This window comes from Cupressus sempervirens, chromosome 5 (genome assembly GCF_028749045.1).
Source record: "Cupressus sempervirens isolate cs-2001-9-10 chromosome 5, ASM2874904v1, whole genome shotgun sequence".
In the NCBI taxonomy this organism is placed as follows: Eukaryota; Viridiplantae; Streptophyta; class Pinopsida; order Cupressales; family Cupressaceae; genus Cupressus; species Cupressus sempervirens.
Genome location: NC_143122.1, coordinates 275663822 through 275686463, shown reverse-complemented (window position 1 = coordinate 275686463; position 22642 = coordinate 275663822). Strand labels below are relative to the sequence as shown.

At 34.2% G+C, this 22642-nt stretch overlaps 1 protein-coding gene across 7 annotated transcripts in view; it reads right to left on the bottom strand.

Annotated features, from left to right (window-relative positions):
- LOC149555646 (protein PAM71-homolog, chloroplastic) overlaps nucleotides 1-22642 on the bottom strand; it is a 206861-nt gene that overhangs the window by 126653 nt on the left and 57566 nt on the right. For all 7 annotated transcript variants that reach the window (XM_089829760.1, XM_089829764.1, XM_089829761.1 and 4 more), the window contains exon 5: nucleotides 9470-9566. In XM_089829760.1, coding sequence (XP_089685886.1) covers nucleotides 9470-9566 — 97 coding nt within the window. The remainder of the gene's footprint in view (nucleotides 1-9469; nucleotides 9567-22642) is intronic.

Sequence of the window (22642 nt, the reverse complement as noted above, 5' to 3'; positions counted from 1 at the left end):
TATATTACAAATGCATTCTTGATTATGGAAGCGCATTTGGAATTACCATTCATTTGTACTTCCATGTACATGAATTGAGGCATTACATTCATCCTTCATTATTGTGGCATTTGGAATTAACAGTCATACATACTTTCCATTGTAATTGCATTCAGATTTCATCATCTAAGCATTTGTAACTACTAGTCATATATGCTTGATGGTTCATTATCATTATATTTATATCTCACAGTTGTTGCGTGCATAATTATTGTATTTCACATATTTGCATTTCATTGTCTAATTGAAGTTCCACATATTCACTTCGTGTCCATATAACCATAAAAACGGACATTACATCCACATATAATATATGCAAACATAACATAAAATGACATAACATAATATATGCATTATAATAAACAATAAATAATATATAATATATAACTGTTGAGGAAAGAGCCTAAAACACACCAGTAAATTGTGTGCCTCTCGTCTGGGAGGTTTTGGGTTCAAGTTTACTCGAGCTTAACACATAATAATAATTAATCTCAACAAATAATAATAAATAAATAAGAACCTAAGCTTCGGCCCATTACCTATAAAAATATAAAATAATATATAACTGCTATGATATTTATAAATAGAGAGAGTAAACAGAACAAAAGCAATGGTAAACATGTAAGTTTTAAAGGTTTAAATTTTTCTAGGCAAAATGTATGCTACAGAAATCACTTTGGTTAGTCTAGAGCACAAGTCAAGATTTCTAACACAAAAAAACATATTAAACTCTGATCAACAGCAGAGTTGTGCACTTGACAAGGTGTCATGCTAGTATTCTGGTATTTTCCAAAATTTTGTCCCAAACTGTCATTTGATCTATAATGTCCCTGAACTATAATGGCTAGAAATTTAAGATTTTTGTAATTTTTTTATATTTGAAAATGAAGTAAAAGAACATTAACTAGAAATGAAAACAAGTACTCGAAATTTGTAACAATATAATGTTATAACAAAACAGTAACAATATATTGTTAATATATGCATCACAGTTACAAGACCTGAACTCACCTTGGACTTGGCAAGAGGATATTTGACGCATACTGAAACTCGACATTCAAACTCGACAAGGACTTGGCAAATTAGAAAGCTCAAGAGATTCAAAGATTTTTGAGGATTTAAAACTTTTTTCATGCATCATTTAATCAATTAACATTGACACAATAATTGAGATAAATAGAAGCTACTTTACACACATACACAACTTTACATTGATCGCATAAGTATATATACCAATTTCCGAAAAAAATTAGTTTAACTAAATAACACATTAGAAATATAAATAGCGTCACTATCAAATGTCTACAATATTTATGGAATCAAAAGTTCAAAACATATTTCCAAATAAAAGCTATAGCCTAGAAGATGAGGGCTCAAAGTAGCCTATATAAATCACTAGCTGACTTTACAACCTTCCTATGTGTAAGCCTAAGATAGGTCATGAATGATTCTGCAGCTATCTTCTCTCCCTATATCTAAGGCTCAACCTCAGTGGCATCATCATCATCCTTAGATCCCTCCCTCTTAGCCTCAAGGTCCCCCAGTGGGTTTCCTCGCGCTCTAGCCTCCTCCTCTACCATCACTACTACCTCTGCCACTCAATCCACCTTATCAACCCATTCCAAGTCTTAAACATTGAATACAGGATCATCAATCTCAATGCTCCACTCTGCTTGTGGATCAACATCCTCTAAAATAATAGATGTGTCAATATCCAAGCTCTATTGGTGACAGAAGCATACACAAGATTATTCACCCTTTTCACAGCCAACTTGTTGCACTTCTTCGAGTGTATATGCTTGAACATACTTTAGTTGTGCTCGTATCCTAAAGCACTACATGGCTAGATTAAGATATGAACTACAATCCTCTGTAGATTCAACACAGAAGTAACAAACATCTCCCACCATACATCTGAAACAAGACGATTTAAAAATCAATTCGATAAATTTGCCTCTATAATGTTAGAAATAAAATCATAGTGGCATTAGTAGTGTCTATTTATTCCCTCATAAGTCTCGTGAGAAAAAGTCTCCTAGTGAATTTTTATGCATTTCTCTCTCACGGACTACATTTTCTCCAATTATAGAATTAGGTGACACTCTACATCATAGAGCCCACTCCAAACCTCATCATTGACCTTGTGACCTAGGCTAAATTGGTATGCCGAATTAAGGTAGGGGGCAGCTACATGTATAGGGATGTGAACCAAATTGTGCCCACTTGATCAATGGCATTCCATATGGCACTATATCAAGCCTGATTCCTTGCATAAAAGATCTAATGACATCTTTTACCCTATCCATACCCTTATTAGTGCATCACATTGCAAGCTTCTCTCCATCAATAATTTGTAAGAGACCAATAAGAGGCTCTATGAACTACAACCATTGTGAAAGTTGAAATATTAAGCTTTAAGTTTAGCTTTTATTTTTAAAAATGAACAATGAACATAAACAAGTGTAAACAAAAATGATGAAATGAAATGGAACTGAGGACAAGGAGAATTATCTGCACAATCTCCTTCATTGGATACCAAAAGCCACTCTCATCAAAAACTTGATCAGTTATCTCAACCCCTACATTCCTCTCCGTATATGATGATGCAGCCCACTCCTCACTTACAAACATGTGTTTCAAACCATCCTTGGACTGAAGCAAGGATTGCAACATGATAAAACTTGTTGCAAATTGGGTGACCCCTGGACAAGCCAACTCATTTTTATTTGTGATATTCTTCATGAGGTTGATGACACAAGTATGAATATATATGAATTTTAAAATACTCCTTCATGGCACTAGCGATCCCCCTTTTCTAGTGGCTTGTTTAATTGATTAATCCCAATTGAAACATGATTTTGTTGATTAAATGAGATTTTCGCCAACAAATTGTTGACTAGGGTTGATCATTTTCAACAATTTTTTGGGAGGAAAAGTCAGCCCAAACACCAATTTCCAAATAATCACAATTTCTCAACACTTTTGCTACTATGATTTTAGCAAGAATTAATTTATATGGTGGTGTATTTTCTATAAAACTTTATTATTAGTGTAGTGGTGTACTATAAACTTATTTTCTGCAGCAAGACTGTATATATTTTTATTTTTTATTTTTTTAATTTATTTCTATAGACGAAACCAAACCCCCTAAAAAAAATTGATTGAACCCCAAAACTCAAACCTTGAACCTTGAACCCAATTCCGGACCCAAACCCAATTTTGGACCCCAAACTGGATCGACATTTTCAAAATAAATTAATATCACTAGTTTTAGCCTATATTGTCTTAACATCATACTTTACTAGTCCTAGTCCAAATACTTTGGTCCCTATATGCAACTTCTCAAACATTCACGACCATTTATCAGCCCAATAATTTTGGAAAGAAAACTTTTACGTGATTGTTTCTCTTACTAACTTTTCGAGGTTTCTGCATTTATATATTTTCAGTACTACTTAAGCACACAAAATCTAATCTCTCATAAATTGAATGCTGGCTCAATTTTATCCACGAGGGATCCCTCCTCTTATCTATTTCGACAAAAACAAATATGCCCAAATTCACAACACGTTGTTGACAATATATTATAGATATGCATTATTTTTGAAATAACCCCAACCGGTTACAACTTCATTAAACACCAAATTCTTTTATAATTCAGTTGTTTGAAATTTCGTCAAACACTTTGCAAGCAAGCTCTGCTACCACTGTAATAACCTGATTGGCTCTCAAACAATCTCTGTTGAAGAATTGATTTCTTTTTTTTTTTTGTTCTTTAGGTTTTGCAATTTTGATACAACAATATAGCAGCAAACTAGAAGATTTTGCAATAACAATTTCAACTCAAATCTTTAGATATAACATAGGGAATATACAGCTGAAAATTTTCAAATTTCAATATCAACTTAGATACTGGGTATTTTCACAAAATACCAACAACCCAGTTGATAAAATATCCCTTATTATCTAAATCAACAATACCTAGAAAAATTAGAAGTTATAACCCATGAACTTATAGGTAAGACATGCCTTGAAACCCTCTGAAATCAAGACTAGCAACAACAAAGAATTCTTCGAGAAACAAATGCAACTGCAGATTTGGAAAATGCTGCTCCCAAAGTGCAAATAGAAAATAACACCCAACAATAGATATAAATTGGCACTCAACCAACTCTAAATTAACCGACACACAATTTGATATAACAATTCTAGGGAATCCCTTCACAAATTTCAGAACAACCTCCAACAACAAGAAAAATTAAACTTCTCCTTAGCAACAGTTGATACAGTAGGAGAAATGACAAATCATATACCTCAGCATAATTTGTCAAGCAATCTTACACCATGTTCTCATACGGCTACTTAACTCGGTTTTATACTTAAATTTAAGAACTAGAGCATTCCTACGGAGAATTAAGATTGTGGAAAAAGGATAATATTGAAGCTTTTCCTATTTTTATGTAGCGGCTATTATTTAAGGAATGAAAATAAGCTATGAAGAAAAAGGGTGAGCTCAAAATAAACAGTAGCTACTTATTGGAAATGCTCCATTTGTCATCATAAATTTACTTCCCTCCATTTTTGGTTTCTAAATTTTATTTTAGTTTTTTAAGCACTAGATTTTCTATCCAATTTTTATTTTAAAAATTAATATTAAAATGATTAGCAGCAATATTAGCAACTACATAGGACCATAAACTGCCCAAAATATTCTTAAAAATACTAAGCAGTGACTGCCAGCCAAATTAAGCCTAGCAACTACATGAGGCCTCGCTCTTAGAATTGAATCTACAATACTTCAGCTGTAGATCCCAAACCCTTATACTTCAGCAAGGGCATAAAATTTCAAAACTTCAATAAGTGTCACAAAGACAACAAAGAAAGATAAGATAATCAAATAATTGGATGCTTTACTCATCAAATGGGCTCATATTTATAATCTGCAAATAGCACAAAGTTTCCCAAATGAACTTCGCTTAAGAAACTTCCCACACATAACATTAAAATATAATAAAGTGTCATTATAAACTAACTTACTAGTTGCTTTTGGCTCCGAAAAATGACCTTGTCCACCATACCTTAAAATTCTGACATGTAAGGCCACTGTTCCACTGTTTCTTGTTCCCATGATTTCAAACTTTTTGTCCCGATTCCAATGAGCTATGATACTAAGGTGACCAATAAACAACAGCAACAAAAAATAGCAACCTCGGCATATTTAGATGAATAATAATAATAATTCACAAGTCTTACGAAAACAGCTGGAGAAGCATTAGAATTGAAATCTGACAACACCAAAGTGATCCTAATGATGAAGGATGATGAATGAACTTGACAGGGTGACTTACTATAAATAGACACCCCCTCCAAGATTCTTGGAGCTCAAATCAGAAGCCCAAAATAAAAACTAAGAGCATCACCCAACTCCTCTAACTCAACTAAGCTCATCAAAACCAACATATTGACTTACTATAAAGAGTAAGTCCCTCAAATAGAGTCAAAACACACCATAGGCTATTGGAAAGCCTATAACCACACAACTGAGACCCTCAAATCCCAATGTCATCTTACGAGGGTCGCGATGGTGAACTAACCTGGCCAACTGCAAGAACCTGCAAAAATGGGGACATTACAATTTTCCTCAAAATCACTTAGAAATCAACCCCTCTGAGTGTTTGTGCCGATAACCCCAATGAGTGATCATGCTTTTTTCTATATAGAACAGTCATCAAATGTTGGATAAGTCTCTACAGTTTGGATAAATCCTCCACAACTTTCCATTTGTTACAGCACCAACTGCATACTAGAAAAGGCCCCACTTACAGTCTTCTGAGCTATCCATTCTCATTCAGGATGCCTACAAAATAGCTTTGAAGATGAGAAGTGATGAAATTAAGAAATTTACCTCAACTTCTATGAACAAACCTTTATTTTCAAGTTCCATTCCATATATCATCAAATTCTTTCAGATTTCCTTGGGGAGGTGGATCTGAATCCTACTCCAAATAAAGAAAAATGGGCTAAAAACTATTTTAGGAATTTTATGAAATAAATATATTTCACAAAATTTGACTGAATATTAATTGAACTTCACAATATTTAGCAAACCAAAAACGGATCCTACTAAAAGTCACTACTTGACTACACTTTTCACAAGAGTAGCACATTTTTATTGTACAAGTTAGTAATTTTATTCTCTGCACAGAATGAGGCAACACTCCAAATGCTTCCAACAAACATCATTTGCAACTTGGTTGGCTTACTCATACATCACTTGAAGCATGCCCACTTGAAATCAATCCTTGGACTTAGAGGACTAAATATTTCCACTTCTAGATACAATTCAGGCTTGAGCGTTCTATCTTCTATGAATCTCAAGAAAGAATCTATGCATATATCAATGTCTATCACTATGGATCACTCAATTTATCCTCTCATCACCATGCAAAAATATAATACACATGTAATGAACAAAGTTATACACATTTATATATATTCTTTCGGATAACAATATTCATTTCCCATTGGAATACAAGAATTATTTAATCACAAGATTTTTTATTCTATGAGTAATACCTCTTTTCTATGAGTACCTTTACTTCTTGGTCCTCTAAAATCAAAACTCCAAGAATGAATTGCAAATAGATAAAATACAAAAAAATGTTGCAAATTTAGAAACTTGACTTTCCCATTAGTTATTATTACTACCTTTGATCAGCAAAATAAGGGTACATAAACATCTCTTCAGATGTTAAGCCAAAAAAGTTTCCCTGAATTTTCTCCTGGTTTAGCCATTCAAAGGCCATGCCATCAAAATTCAAATCTACTAAATGCAATAGAAGCCATAAAAAGACAAATAGATTGACGCACAAAGTGAAGTGTTTATACAATTATTTTAGCATAATTCCATAATTTGATAATGAAATCTAGAGAATTGTCACTGGCATTTGGGGATTAGCAACATAACTGGGCACTTCACTGTTACTTTGTTGAGACCACTTCTTTGCAAGACCTAACCAAGAACGTGAAACCATGCACAATATACAGAACCTGAAACTGTGTCTAACATTTAACTTGTCAGCATTCTTTATCATAGAAAGTGTGTCAACCTTTGTATTGATAACAGTTTTTCTAAAAGCATTGGACATCACCATGTGGTTAAATATTACTATGGATAAATAGCTGCTTTTAATTGGCTGATGGTCGTTATATACCTATTTTAGGGATGTTTGAAAGATAGTTTTCATGATTTAGAGATTAATAAAATTTGACGTAGATAATTTATAATCAAGAGGCATCTTTATCTATGACATTGAGAAAAATAGGTTCATTAAGGGACAATGCTAGAAACTAAAAAGGTACCTTCAAATGGACACTAACATCCAAAAAATATAACATGTTGATAAACTACACAAGTGTTTTTCAAGAGCATCTAAGGACAATGCCAGCGTGTCTGCCCATTAAGCTTGCAATAAAAGCAATCATTTAAGTTACCTAGTGGAGAGAGATCCTAACCAAATTGTTCGTTGTCAATACAATGAAATTTTATCAGGAATGTCATTTTTTCGCACTAGGGCTATCAAAACCCTAGCATTGAGATGAGGAAGGCCAACCCTAGAGTACTCAACCTACAAAGTCGAGCCCAAGGGTTTGAGAATCTAAGAAATGAAAGGCCAAAATTTTGGCTGGAGATTCTTTAACTCAACCCAATTAGGGGAGGAACAGGCAACAATCTGTTCAAGGTTGCCTTTAGGAGACCAAGGGAATGCCCTAAAGAGAGATTCACCAACATTCTAAAATGCTTTTTTAAGAATCCTTTCCTAGATATTGTGATTCTTCAAGAAAATGACAAACAAGCCTGTGTGAACCATTCTAAAAAACTAACAAAAAAACCCATCTTATTGCACCGCATATTTGCAAGCTAGTCATTGAAAAAATTTCTAGATTATAAAAAGTTATCTTCTATTTATAAAAAGATTATCTTTTATTGTTTCTCTGAACCAAAAGAGTGAAATACAAAAGTAATTCCCGAAGAACTATTACTTTAAAGATATATGGAAGAGTTCAAATTGGATATGTTTAAAAGTACCCCATTACCATATGATAATTGAAGCTATCTTACTCTTACCAAAGAGATTCATTTTCAAAGACAAAGGCTTATTGAAGATCATAGACACCTGACTCCAGTAATGGGCACAACTCTTCCAGGGAGCCAACCTGAGACTGCAGAAAGGATTTTATGCGAGATATATCAATAAAGGTAGATGTTCTCCAAGTAACGATTCTCTATAACCTTCCTGGAATCAACTCTCAAAAATTTTGCCCCACTTTGTCATCTCCAAACCCATTTTTTGTCTTCATCGTTAACATTGCATAATAATTGGCATGAAATCAATATTGCTCTGATACCGTATAGATTTTAAGAGCATATAAAAGATATATGATCATTTTCAAGCAAATGAATTACAAATTTTTAGGATTAAGTTTTAACAAATCAATTTTAAAGGAAGGAAAATTCTAAATATACGAGTTGTTTCTAACAACTCAACAAACATACAACTAATATATTATATTCATCCACGTAAAAAAAAATCCAACAAACCCCACCTAAGATCACATTATTCCCCTTGATCCCCGCAATAGTAGTTGAAAGTTGTTAGCAAGCAAATGAAGCTATTATTGTTGACATGTCACATTTCATTGCCTTTTATCTTCTTTTTCTCACTTTTTATCTTAATTCTTTTCTTCCACAAATATGAGGTAGCATGGAATCTTATCATCTTTTATAAATAGCAGTTGCTTTATTAAGGAGCTCTAACTGCCAATTGAGTATTTCAATTATTTGAATAGGTGATTAGGAGATCCCCTCCCAAAGTGACCCCTCTCAACCAAATTTATTGTTCTAATAATAATTTTCAATTTATAAAGAAGGATTATTACAAATGGTATTAGAACATCATCCCAAAGAAGTAGGAAATGGGTCATTTAACCCCTTCCTTAAAGTGGTTCCTTGTTTCATTTTTTAGATTTCTTCACAAATTTGGCTTTGTTTTTCCCAATAACATTGTAATGAACCATTTCAAAGATCTTATAGTAATCTAGTACCAATTCAACATTAATATTACTTTCAGGCTTAAAACAAATTACACAATCATTACTTTGGCCATCCAAGAGAAAAGAACAGCAGTGGCAAAAAGTAATAGAAAAGAAAGATTATGGCATGCCTATGAAACAATTTTAAACATTTTTTTAATCTAATGTGGTCGGGAATAATTGGGATGCATAATATAAGATAGATTCAGTCAATGCCTTAGAATTGAACTACAAAGTAATGCTCATGTTGTTCTAACCATTGAACCTTCCAATCTTAGCCTAGGTTGATGGTATTTGAAAGCAACATCAGCTAGAAAGAGCATTAAGGTTATCTTACTAGTTTGAAATTGCTCTGGAACAGAGTGAAAGATCCTCCCAATTAGAACAGAGATAACAGTCATTAATGATAGTGCTCCCATAGATCCAAGAAGAACCTATTAATAGAAGTACATGTAGCTAAGTGGGTTAACCCTGATTTGATTCAAAATGTGAAACAAAAAGCACGAAAAGCGACAAGAAAGATTTTAAAGTAAACATCAAAGGTTAATTTTCATAATTGTATACTTTGATCAAGTAGACAATTATTTACCCTTAAAAGGTTATGAAGAAAATCATATATTTTTATGTCACTGGGCCTCCAACAATATTGAAAACATATTATAAAGGTTTGAACACAATAGAGGACAAACATAACCATCTATAAACATTTAAAAGAAATCCAAGTACATTTGATGACATATCCTATTCTATTTAATTGCCTGTAAGAGTTAGTGGAACTCGAGGATGATAACAGATGGCATGTCTCTCATCTCCTCCTCCTGCTAGGAAGATAAAAGCAGGTTTTCAAACATAGAGGATGAGGAACAAGAAAATTGCTATAACCCTACTTCAGGTATTCACTTTCTAATAGTTTCTCATTGGCACAAAAGTTTGAGCCTCTTTAAACATATTTTATTCAGTACTTCTTGAAACAGAATAATATATTGTTTCCTTCTGTTCATTGATCATTCTTTTTGTTAGTCTCACAGCATTTGAAGGGGATAATATGGATTACAACTATATTTCTTGTATAGACATGATTATTCCGGACAGTTCAGTAAGAAAGCATCCAAGACAAAAAAAAAAGATACTAAATCATTGATTGTGAAATGATATATTTGTAGAGCTTAGTTCAAAATTAATATCATAAATTCGTTCTGTTTGGCTATGCTTATCTCTCTTAACTACTTGATTCAAATTCCATTCATCATGGTCAACGTGTAAAAATTGCACTGCCTAAGATCATAGACAGGTAAAAAAATGTGAAACTCACTAGATCCATGTTTCAACGAAAACAATTGAGCTTGAACCTATGTAGTCAACTAGCAACAAGTGTCAACATGTAAATTACATTCATAGATAAAGTTTCTGTCTGTTTTCCAATTTCAATGCATAAAATTGTAAGGAAATGCACAAATATGATGAGAGATGGATTAAAATAAAGCTAAGAATGTTCAAGGCTCTTCCATTTCTGGTATCCAAATGACTGTCCTTTGTAATTGTCAATTTCTTTTAATCATCAAATATTTCATTCCCTCTTAAGTTGTCCCATATTTTCTAACACTTATCATCTGAAAAGAACAAATGACAAGATAGTAAAATCCTTTATTATAAATATGGTTCCACCCTGAGTTTAAATTCATGTATCCGAAAAATCAAGAAAGGAAAAGGAAATTAATCAAATGGCTTACACTTTAGTGACATGAAGAGTTTGCAACATATTGGCCAAGGTATAAGACATAATTTGGTTGATTCTCAAATTGTTGTTTATACTTTGTCCAAGTGTACCAAACCCTATCTCTCACCTGATAGATAATTTGAATTTTTCTCTTATACTTTTATATTTTCCTGAATCTATATATTTATGTTTCTCAGGTGCAAGTACAACGATCTTCAAAAATGTAGAGGCACTTCCCTAGACCTTCTTATGCTAACATAGGAAACAGTTGAGAAACTTTGAGTTCATATAGTTCAAGTGGCTAAAACCTAGACCAAACTCGAAAGATAACAGGAAAGGATATGCAGTACCCTGTTATAGATATATTTAATAAATGTATTAGTTAATGTAGACATGTTTTTAAAATAATTTTGAGGAAAAAAACATAGAAACAATTTTTCCATGTTTAAAAAGTTTAAGAAATGGGAAATTTTTTGGAAGTTTGGTCATTTAAAAAACTTTTATTGCAGGAGACTGACAAACATAAAAATTAGTGTCTATGTCAATTTTGGACAATCAGGAGCAGGTGTCATACTAATTAAAACGTTAAACAAAGTTAACTAAATAAGTCAAAGAACCTTAAAAAAAAGGAAAAAAAAAAAATTGAAGATCAACTCAAATAATCAATCAGATAGACATGAAATAAGTACATTGTGCAACTATCTTAGAAATCAAAATCATCATCCAATTGATATCCTGGAAACCGCCCGTCCTCTTCATCTTCCTCTTCTTCTTGTTTTCCTCTTCTCCTTTTTGGTATGCAAAACAGAAATGAAAATGAATTTTAAAAATTATTTTAGGTTTGGAGCATTGTTCATCATCCTTTTCAAGGTTTTATGTGTTTCAATTTATCTATTTATAAACATATTTGTAATATAAAAGCTGAATAATATTAAAAATATTAACTTCAACTGAAAATGAGATTCATAACTTCTCTTTTACTTGATCACCCAGATCCTGGAGCCTGCATAATGATAGCATGGTGTTCGAGATTGACAATTAACTAAAAAGAAAGCATCAGTGAGAAACCCATGTGGAAATTGAATTGAAAATTCAATTTTGAAGCAGAAAGCTTTTGGACTCTTTCACATTTCATTGGGAAGCTAATACAAATTTGATTTGATAAGCAAGCATCTTGTACTTATCCAATGTTAAGTGATTTCAAACTAAACCAATTATTTAGAACCATAAGTTTCAAAAATACACAAACATAAATACCACTGGTAATACTAATATCCAGTATTCTAATATAAATCATTAGACATGAGAAGCTATGCTGTTAATGATTGTAGCTTCAATCAGATAATTCAAATCAATGAAATCAAATGTTTAATGGCCTATTGGCCTTAAACATTTGATATCTATCCTTCACTATTATTATCATGGAGCATTATTATATTTGATAATAATTATTAAGTAGATATATGATTCTGAGCCCTTCTGATCAATCAACTCCTTAACCAAAAAGCTCCAGAAGTTGCGCAATAACCCACAAGGTCTAACAACTACTCCTTTAGGTTTCTTTGCACAAAATGGCTCAGACAAACTCCCCAGTTCCAAGACTTCTTCCAAGTCCTCCTAGGGCCTTTGCTAATCCCCTTCAACTTGCTTCAACAATTTCTAAGTGTCCACAACACCCTCTATAACAGAAAACAAGAAGCAGACATCTAGGCCTTATCCCCTTGTAGCCCTACTTTCCCTGTTATTTGGACTTTTAACTCAAACTTTGCAAAACACTTACCAAACAAATGGATGATTCAGATACCCATTTGGAAGTTATGCAATATATTAGAGAACCAAATGGGGTCACTTTGGAGCATGTGTACGGAAAATGACAATTTGCCACTTTTTGAGGACTAATTAGCCCACTTTTTCAAAGCAAGTGTGGGCAAAACTTGACACCGACTTTCATTTCTCCCACAGTATCATATTTTAGTGCCAAACAAAGGATTTAGGTGCCTATTTGGTCTATTGACTCTGTTTGATTGGTTAACCAAAAAACCCACACCAAAACAAGCCTAAAACTAGGACTTTCTAGAGCATACATTTCCAAACACTTCTGGAACTCAACCAAAATGCCAACACCTTCTCCTTGACATCCTTAATCACTTCCAAACATAAAATGACCTTTTATTTGAGCTTATCCTCTACTGCTATAGCCTTGGCACAAATTTCATGTGATTTACTTCATGGCAATCATGGTGTACACCCTCAAATTCAGTCTTCCTCCAAATTTTAGGTTAGTGGCATATGATGCAAGTCTATTAGAGCCCATTCTATGAGAATTCATAGAATGGCTCTAGAATTCATTGAGACCCTCAAAATTGTGAGCAAAAATGCAAGTTTCTAAAACTTGTTAGCACTATTATGGCAACACCGATTGATTATAACTTAGAAAGACATGCAATGGTGTGTAAGATCCTTTAACGTCAAGTCTCACTCAAGTATAACAGAGATCCAAACAGATATCTATCAAAAGATCATGCCAAGTTGCAAGGAAGTTACAAAAACAAGAGCCTTTTATTGAAATCCTTCAATTGGGTCCATACAGTCTAGCAATACAATTGCAATGCCTCATGAAATGCCTCTTAAAGGCATTATACAACCTTCCCTCAACTTCCTAAACTTATTAATATGGATTTTTTTTATTAAAACTTTCTAAAACATCCTAATCTAAGTTTCCCGCCCAAAGGCTCATAGCCATTACATTAGAAAAATGTAATTTAAACCCTTAACAAAGGATCCCTATCTAATTGCTAGCTATGGCCAATGCCCTCAAATGGATGTAAAAACATTATTTAAACATCCTAGAACCCTTATTGACCCTACTACATATCACTTGCCTATTAGGCCCATTATTAGGTCCTATGATCCTTTCGGGACTACTAGGACAATTGAACAATTCTTTATTTTTATTACAATAAAATGCCATAATTAGCTTCAAGATCTCCAAATTCAGTCTTGGTGACCCTTCACCATCTCCTCCATGCCTTGAAGTCTCAATAGGTCTTCTTCCTCTGTTATGTGCTCCTGCACCACAATATATATCTATACATATAAATATATTATTATTATCATATATTATAATCATGATAATACATTGAGAGAATACCATTTTGTGATATATGTTAAAGCAATTACTAATGTGAGTTAAGATATTAACAAGGGATGTGTCTCTTTATATCATATACATATCCATTGAAAGAGTAACTTGAAATACACAAAAATAAATAAGTTGTATTACAAGTTACAGCAGAGATATATCATACCATCTCAAGTAGAAAGCATTACATTATGCATCTAGGAAATAGAAACTAAAGTTAAAATTTTCTAAATCTAAATCTGACCAAGTTTTAACATGGTATCAAAGCCAGGTTATGGAGACTTAAAAAGGACTGGTTAAAGGCCGCATCAGAGAAGTTGAAGAGCTGTGTAAATATCTATGAACAAATTTACATGGAGATTTGTACAGGTCTGGAGAATCATGGTCACAACAAAGGTCTTTTGTTGAAGACAAAATTCAGTTATAACATTATATGGAAGTATCATGTCTAATTTGAGAAATTATATGAGTATTCTATCCTGGAGTCTTTATGTGTTGTAGATCTTCTAATAAGGGATGAGCAATCTCTGATTTAATAGTCTTCGGTTCATCACTGTGGTAATTTCTGAATTCATTGGTGAATATTATACACATGAGCAAGTGATTCTGTAAAGCGGTTTATATTTTATTAGCCAACAATTGTGTGGTGTAATACTTAAATGGAATGATCATGTGAAGATATTATTGACCCTTGGTAGATCAATATTTGGTCCTCAGCATTTCACCCATGTTGCTTACATCTGCAAATATATCATTTGTGTATTGCTTTGTGTTATATGTTGGTGTGTACATTGTTTTCAATCAGAAACACCATAATACCTTGACCACGATGTAATCACCATCGTCGTCATTTGATCTGAGAATAAGCAAATGATCACCACAGGTTGTGTGCTGGGCATTTAACAATATTCCTCTAATCTTTACGTGTCCAAGATAGAGTTTGTGGGCCTTAGGAAATTCTGGAATAAACAGAGACAATTATGAAGGAAGACATTATCACATGAGGTATGCAGACACACCCATCAATATTATTTAATCTGTATTCGACGACCAACTATAATCATATTTTCCCCTGAGAAGGACGAGATTGAATATGCATTAATATCAACAATGCAGTCATCAGAACAGAAGCTACATATTTAAATACACTAGCATATTGTTCCTTGTTAAATTTTTTGTATTTTGGGCTCGCATTTGCTATTTCATCAGAACTAACAATGCTTATATATTTTTGGATCCAGATTTGGAAGCGTCCTCTTATTCAAAACAAGAGTTAATCATGAAGTAGCAAACCCAATCTTTTTTGGGCTGCATATTAAACTACGAGTTAGATTTTAACCGATTTGAGGATTTGTACATCAAATAGATGGAAACACTTGATTGGAAGCAATTGTAGTTTACAGAGATATATAATAGGTGGTTCTCACAACAACTTTGTACACTCTGATGAATTCTATGCATGAACTGGGGAGTTCTCATATGATAGTGATGAGCATCTGCCTAGTCAGGAACCCTTATTTGAACATGTGTGATAAGGATGTCGAGCGACACAGGTTGTAAAAACTTTTGCATGGAAATACAGAGGTTCTGTTATAAAACAAATCATGTTTGGATATGTCATTTTTCAGCATATGAATCACATATGGACAGCGCAAAGGAAAGGATCAGTATAAACTCAAAGCACTTCACATAATGGTGGCAAGATTAAAGATAATTTTGACCACCATGATTGAGAAGTTCAAAGAGAATCAATCAATCTACTGGCATAATGAATCTTACATAATTTTAGTTATGCTTGAACTACATCCATTGTCAGAATAAGATGGCATGATATATTTCATATACTTAGGAGGGCTTGATTTGAATCTTTTTTTTATGGCCTCAATTGATCCTTCAAGGTTTTGGGCTATCCGTCTGAAATCAAGGGCTAGCGCAACTTGAAGTTGGGCAATGTATTTTATATTTGCACCATGGCCATGTTTTGGTGTTGACAAATTGGTGCAGCTGTTGCAAAGGCCTGTGCAAAGTGGAAGAGCTCACAGGTTGTGATTATAGACATTCTACCTTTTGAAAGATTGGAGTTATCTGAATATCCTTCCTTAAGTATCATCTTTCTCATTTGACATCCTCAACACAAATAGCTTTTGCCATTCCCTCTTGATCTACCCACATGTGCAGTAATAAGGTTTTAGCTTTTGGCAAATCCTATCTCAACTCTTTGTTAGTTCAGAAAATATCGAGATCACTGATTTGTGGCTCACTCTATCTTTGGAAGAATTTAAAGTGATCAAAGAGACTAATATTATTTTAATGATATAATTGGTAGACTATATACTCAGGTGAATATAATCATATAGACAGCAATCATGATTAAAGACTGTTCAGTTTGCTATGAAGAAGACTGCTTGGAAGGATTACTCTCATCGCTTATAAAGAGTTACATTCAAAGGGGACATGTCTCTCAAACAATCTGAGAGTGTTTACTTCACAAATAAAGGTTTTTAGAAACCTTTGTAATAACAGATGGGAGCACAGACAATGTACTCATATTGTTTGACAAATGCTTATATGGAGGCATTTTCTGATTTGATGCATATGGAAGATCTATTGCTTTGTGAATACAGTCTAGAACAGCATTTTTTTTTTTAATGTCAATTTTCAATGATAGGATCTTCCTTCATTGGAGCAACTTGCATCAAGGATGTTGATGTGCAGTTACTCCATAATAATTAGATAAGTATTTTATTATCTTTGAGTATTACATTTATTTGTTCGTTGTAGCTCTCTTATATGTGTGAGCAATAAGAGCTATCTGCCTTGATCTATTCCTTTGTCTCCAAGGATGTTCTTGCAGTAAAAGAAGAATGGTACATTAGGCATGCTACCAAAATATTGTGCAGGTCTCAATCTTATGACAGTAGCTCCAAAGTGGTTTGGATCTAGGATTCATTAGTCATATGTCGATCATGCTTGATAAAGTGAGGCTATTGGAGAAATATATCTTCCATAACAAAAGGAAGCCTAACATTTCATAAGAGGAAACCTTGGATGAAGATGTCAAGAGGTTAATGCATGTACTTGAAGCTTTAGAAGGGGACCACATTATCTTGAATGCCTAGTGTTGCCAAGCCTAAGGAAAAATCCACAATTTAGTACATTCACTCATGTTACTATGAATCAAGGATTACTTCTATGGCATAGGGAGCAGATAGAGGATATGCTTCAGTTGACCTTTCAAATCTTGGTCATATTTATTCAGAGAGAGTAGACCATGTTGAGGTGGATTCCCTACTGATCAAGAACCTATAGCAATCAGAGGACTGTGATTCATGAGATGAAGTTCCATGTGTGTAGACTAAAAGGCCTTTATGTGAATGCTTAAACCGTAGATGGATACTTGGAATGCTATTTATTTAGAGTACATTATCACTGAAGATCTAACAACCCAAAATTTTCTCCAAGCCTTCTACCAAAGTAAAGTTTGTACATTATTGAAGACAAGCTTGGAGTTATCAATCAAAGCCCTTAATGAGAGGGAGATTCAACATTAGTGAATACCTAAAATGAAATTTACAACATCCTTCTCTATGATAGAGAAGTTTGAGGTATAAACCCTTGGTCCACCCTCTGTGAATATTCATGGCGGATCCACCCTCTGATAGGGTTTATGGTGGATGTCATGTGAGTTATTACATTATCTTGTGAAAACTTCTTGAGAGGTGACTTTAATGTTCCTAACGGCACACCTAAGATTTCTTAAAGGAAAAACACCCATAGGAAGCACCAGAGGGTAATGCCTGAGGGAAAGTACCTGAGGGCAACATCTAAGGGAAAGCACTCAAGGGCAACACCTAAGGGAAAGTACCCAAGGGCAACAATCAGGGGCAAGGCCTAAGGGAAAGTACCCGAGGGAAACACCCGAGGAAAAGTAATTGAGGGCAATGGTAAAGGAAAAGTACCCGAGGGCGACACTCCCCAAATGGTCATACGGGTTGTTGTAAAGGCTATCAGGATAGTCGTATGGATAATGGTCCTACTGTGCAGGAGGGATGGTTGTAGGATATAGTGGTCGTATAGTGAGAAGATTGGGCGTGCGGTAAAACAAATCTGGCCCATATGGAATGAGGAGGGATGTATGGTGAGTTGATAGATGAAGTTGTAGGTCCTACGGTGAGGAGGGAGTGAATATAGGGGGGTCAGGGTGAGATGGGATTTGTCCATACAGCAGTGTTTCCTAGCATATGGATACCTTTCGAACAATTATGACTCAACATGTGAATTCTTCCTTAGGTATGGTGCATGTGATGATGTTTCCAGTGGTACTATTGTTCTCTGCCAATGATCCTACATTAAGCATGTACTCTTCCGAAGTATTACAAATAGATGGAAACAATGATAATATAGATGGAAATAATGATAATACACATTGATCAGGAAATTATTACCAACCAAATAAATTCATATATTCATAGCACTTACAATAATGAAAACACTCCAGATTTGCTAGACCTAAAGCCAAACAAGCAAAGCAGAATAAGGTGAGGGTTGAATCCCATCAAAACCAAGATAGCTAAATAAGGAAAGTCTTCCACATCCAACATGCCAAAACCGAGCAGAACTCCAACTCGAATTCGTAGTACAATCAAATAACTCAAATCGTATATTAAAAACATCTTATGTGTCGGTGCTAAATACCCTATCGGAGGAAAACTCCCAAGGTGCACAACAATGCCGACATGGCAACAAACACCTACAACCAAAATAAACGATGGGCCCGAGATATACATAAATCAATCGGAACCCCAAATACAATTTTTTTTTTTGTTTATCAATTTGGGCCCCATATTTACTAATTAAGGTAATTAATTATAGGTCCTTTTAATTATATAATTTAAATTTTGGGACTAGTTAATTAATTAATTAATTTAATTATTACAATTAAATTTCGGAACATCACAAATCCTCGCCGCCCAAAGATTGCTTGTCCTCAAGCAATTCACTGTTTGGTCAACACCATCAGCTCCAAGATCCCAAAACAAACGCATAGGTAAAAGATATGAGTTAACATCAAACCTCCACTACAACACACAATTATCCAACTTATGTTGCGCCACTGATATAAACATTGTTGTGCCCTTTACTAAGATCCCAACAATGCCAATCGATGAACTCCTTCATGTCATCATGTTCAACAATGTCTTTGGGTATGGCCACAAACATGGACGCTAATGCTGATACGAACTTAGCCACTAACATGACCGCATCGACAAATAGAGCCACGACAACGGGCACAACCTTGATGATGGGCACAACCTCAGTGGCAGATAGAGCCTCGACAACGCCATCAGACAGAACCTCAACGGCAATGACGATAGACAGAACCTTTGTGGCGGATAGGGCCTCGACGATGGACAAAGCCTCGACGGTGACAACAACAACCACAACCTTGACAGTGGGCAGTACCTCAACAAACAAAGTCTCGACAATGGACAAAGCCTCAACGGCAAACAAGACCTTGGCAAGCAAAACCTCAATGGCAAACAAAACCTCTGCTGCGAATACAACTACAGCAACAAACATAGCCACTGTGACGGATGCAACTAGGACAACGAATATATCCTCAAGGACTGACACAGTCTCAATGACGAACACAATGGCGATGGAGATAGCCACAACAATGGCGACAGGCACAACCATGGCAAGGGCAACAGACACAGCCACAACAATGGCAACAGAGATAGCCATAGCGACAGCAGCGATGACGAACACAACCACAGCAAAGGACACAGCCATCGCAACAAACACAAAACTAGCAAGAGACACACACAAGGTGATGGACACAAGCATGGCAACGAACACAACCTCGACGATGAATGCAACAGGCGCGGCCACCATGGCAACTGACACAATGTCAGCGAAAAACACGACCATGACAGATAGATCCACTTAATGGTTTTGCATTTCCTACTGCATAATGTCTCAAAGGGCGCCATCTTAATGGTTGATTGCTAGGAGGAGTTGTAGACAAATTTTACCAATGGTAAGTAATCCTCCCACTTGTATTGTTGGTCCATGCAATATACTCTAAGACAATCTTCCAAATTTTGATTAGCTTGTCCTATATGTTCATGTTTTAGATGATATGCAAAATTGATGTTCAGCTAGGTTCCCAATGTAGCAAAGAGTGTTTGCCAAACTCTCGAGGTTATCCTTGCACCTTTGTCTGAGATGATTTTCTTGGGTACACCGTGTAATTGGAAAATATCTTGTACAAATTTCCTAGCCAAGATAGGGGCTCCATCAGTCAAATTTATGGGTATAAAATGAGCTACTCGGATCAATTTTCCCGCCACCATTAGAATTCCATTGTATCTATTCTTACAAATAGGAAAGCCTTGAACAAAATCCATGGTGATAATCTACCACTTCCCTCTACAAGATTTTAGATTTGGACAACTTTCCATATAATTTATGTTCTCTAAACAATGAAAGGATGGTTTGCACATGCCAGTGATATTCCTCCTCATTTTTGGAATAAATCAAGATGTCATTGAGGAATTACTAAAACAAATTTATCCAAACACTTGTGAAATATAATGTTCATCATATTCATCAAGGTGTTTGTATTAGAATATTATAATGTTTCTTTAATGGTCATCTTAGTTAGTCTTTAGTTTATTAGGTAGTTACTATTTTTGTCATTAGTTCATGATTGTTTCTTTTAGAAACATCATCTTTGTAAATTTATATAAGGAGCTTTCATCTCCTTTGTTTAATACAACTACAGCAACATCAATTTATCATAACATGGTATTAGAGTAGGTCAATGGGATTTCATAATATTTGGTAGATTTTAAGAAAAAATTGAGCCTCTTTTGATCAGGAAGTTTTTCCACAAATTTTGCTTTTTGATTTTTAGAAATAAAAACCATTAGAGGTATTTTATGAAACTTTTGTGGTTCATCTTCAAGGATTTTTGTTGGAAATTGTAGGCTTGGTTAAGGGTTTTGATCTCGCAATTTCTTTGGTTGCAGCAAAAGTCTCTAATTTTTTAGAGTTGCATGTACTTGCATGTCTTGGTTTACCATGCAAAGTCTCGTGTTTCGCCACCCTTGAAAATTCTAATGGGTTTTCATAATTTTTTCCCTTAAAAAAATTTTAATGGGGTTTCATAATTTTTTTCCCCTAAAATAATTTATTATAGGTTTCTATAATTTTTCCCTTAAAATTTTTTGATTATGTAATTCGTAAAGTTACGTGGAATTCCTTTGTGGGTTTATAATTATAATTTTTAACTCAAAAATTATCTAGTGGGTTTTACCATTTTTCCTATAAAAAAATGAAGCTTAATATTTTTTGGTTTCGATTGATTTTTCACCTCAAACATCATGTTGGGTCTTGATGAAAATTTGTGTTTGGTTTTTCCGATTTTTCTCCTAAAAAATGCACCTTTTTGCAGTTTGTTTTGGGGCATCATGCTCATTTGCAAAGTTTGGAAGCTTTGTCGATTTTTCCTCAACATCATTGTAGTTGTTGTTAGTGTTTGTCTCTATGTCCAGGGAAGAGTAGCTTCATTATCCAACATCAAGTTGGATATTTTATGATGATTTTTGGTTAGATATTTTGCCGATTCAAAGAGGGTTAGTGGTAGACTTATCTCAGTGGCAAAGTCAATAGCAGGCTCTCGTCTCATTTTGCAAAGTATTATGAAGAAGGGGACACCCTTCTCTGTTCTTTTATGGACAAATTTTGGCTTCTTGGTCAACATTTTGCAGATCAGGAGAGAGTCTCAGCACCAGCAAAATGTTTTTTTAGAATTTGTGACCAAAAGACAACTGTTAGACAATGACCATTAAGGGAGGGTATCAGAATATTGTAATGTTTCTTTAATGGACATCTTAGTTAGTCTTTAGTTTATTAGGTGGTTTCTATTTCCGTCATTAGTTCACTATTGTGTCTTTTAGTAAAATCGTCTTTGTAAATCTATATAAGAAGCTTTCATCTCCTTTGTTTAATACAACTACAGCAACATCGATTTACCATAACAATTTGGAGCATTGGTGAGTCCAAAAGTTAGACAGTAAATTCATAATGACCAACAAGTGCTGAAAGCTGTTTTGCTTCATTTTCCTCCTTGTAAGTGTCAAATTTTCAATACAATGTAAGTGAGCTACGAGCTTTGGAAGTGGGCTTATACATCTACAATCAGCACACCAAGGATGTCACATAACCAAAGGAAGCTCAATTTTCTATTGAACTTGACTATGGATTAATGGATGGGAACCACTCCAAAATTTGTTGTCCAACAATTTGTTTGACTGTTAACATCATTGCATGAATACATTTTGCTTGAAACAAATTCTCTGACAATTTTTTAAGCAAAGATGTGGATAACATAGATAGTTGTTTCTTCAAATTTCTTTAATACATTTTTTACATGTTATTGACCAAATTTGTAAACCACCATGTTAATGTTACTCAGATACCATAGTTGTTGCTTGGGTTTCTTCTGAGCTATATACCCTTGTTAAAATTAGAAATTTAATAGACTTCCTTTTTACAAACATGTTCATTAACTTTGACAACTGTGAACTTTAGCACAATGATTTTTTCTAATAACTTACATAAGGTGACTCCATTATCCACTCTTT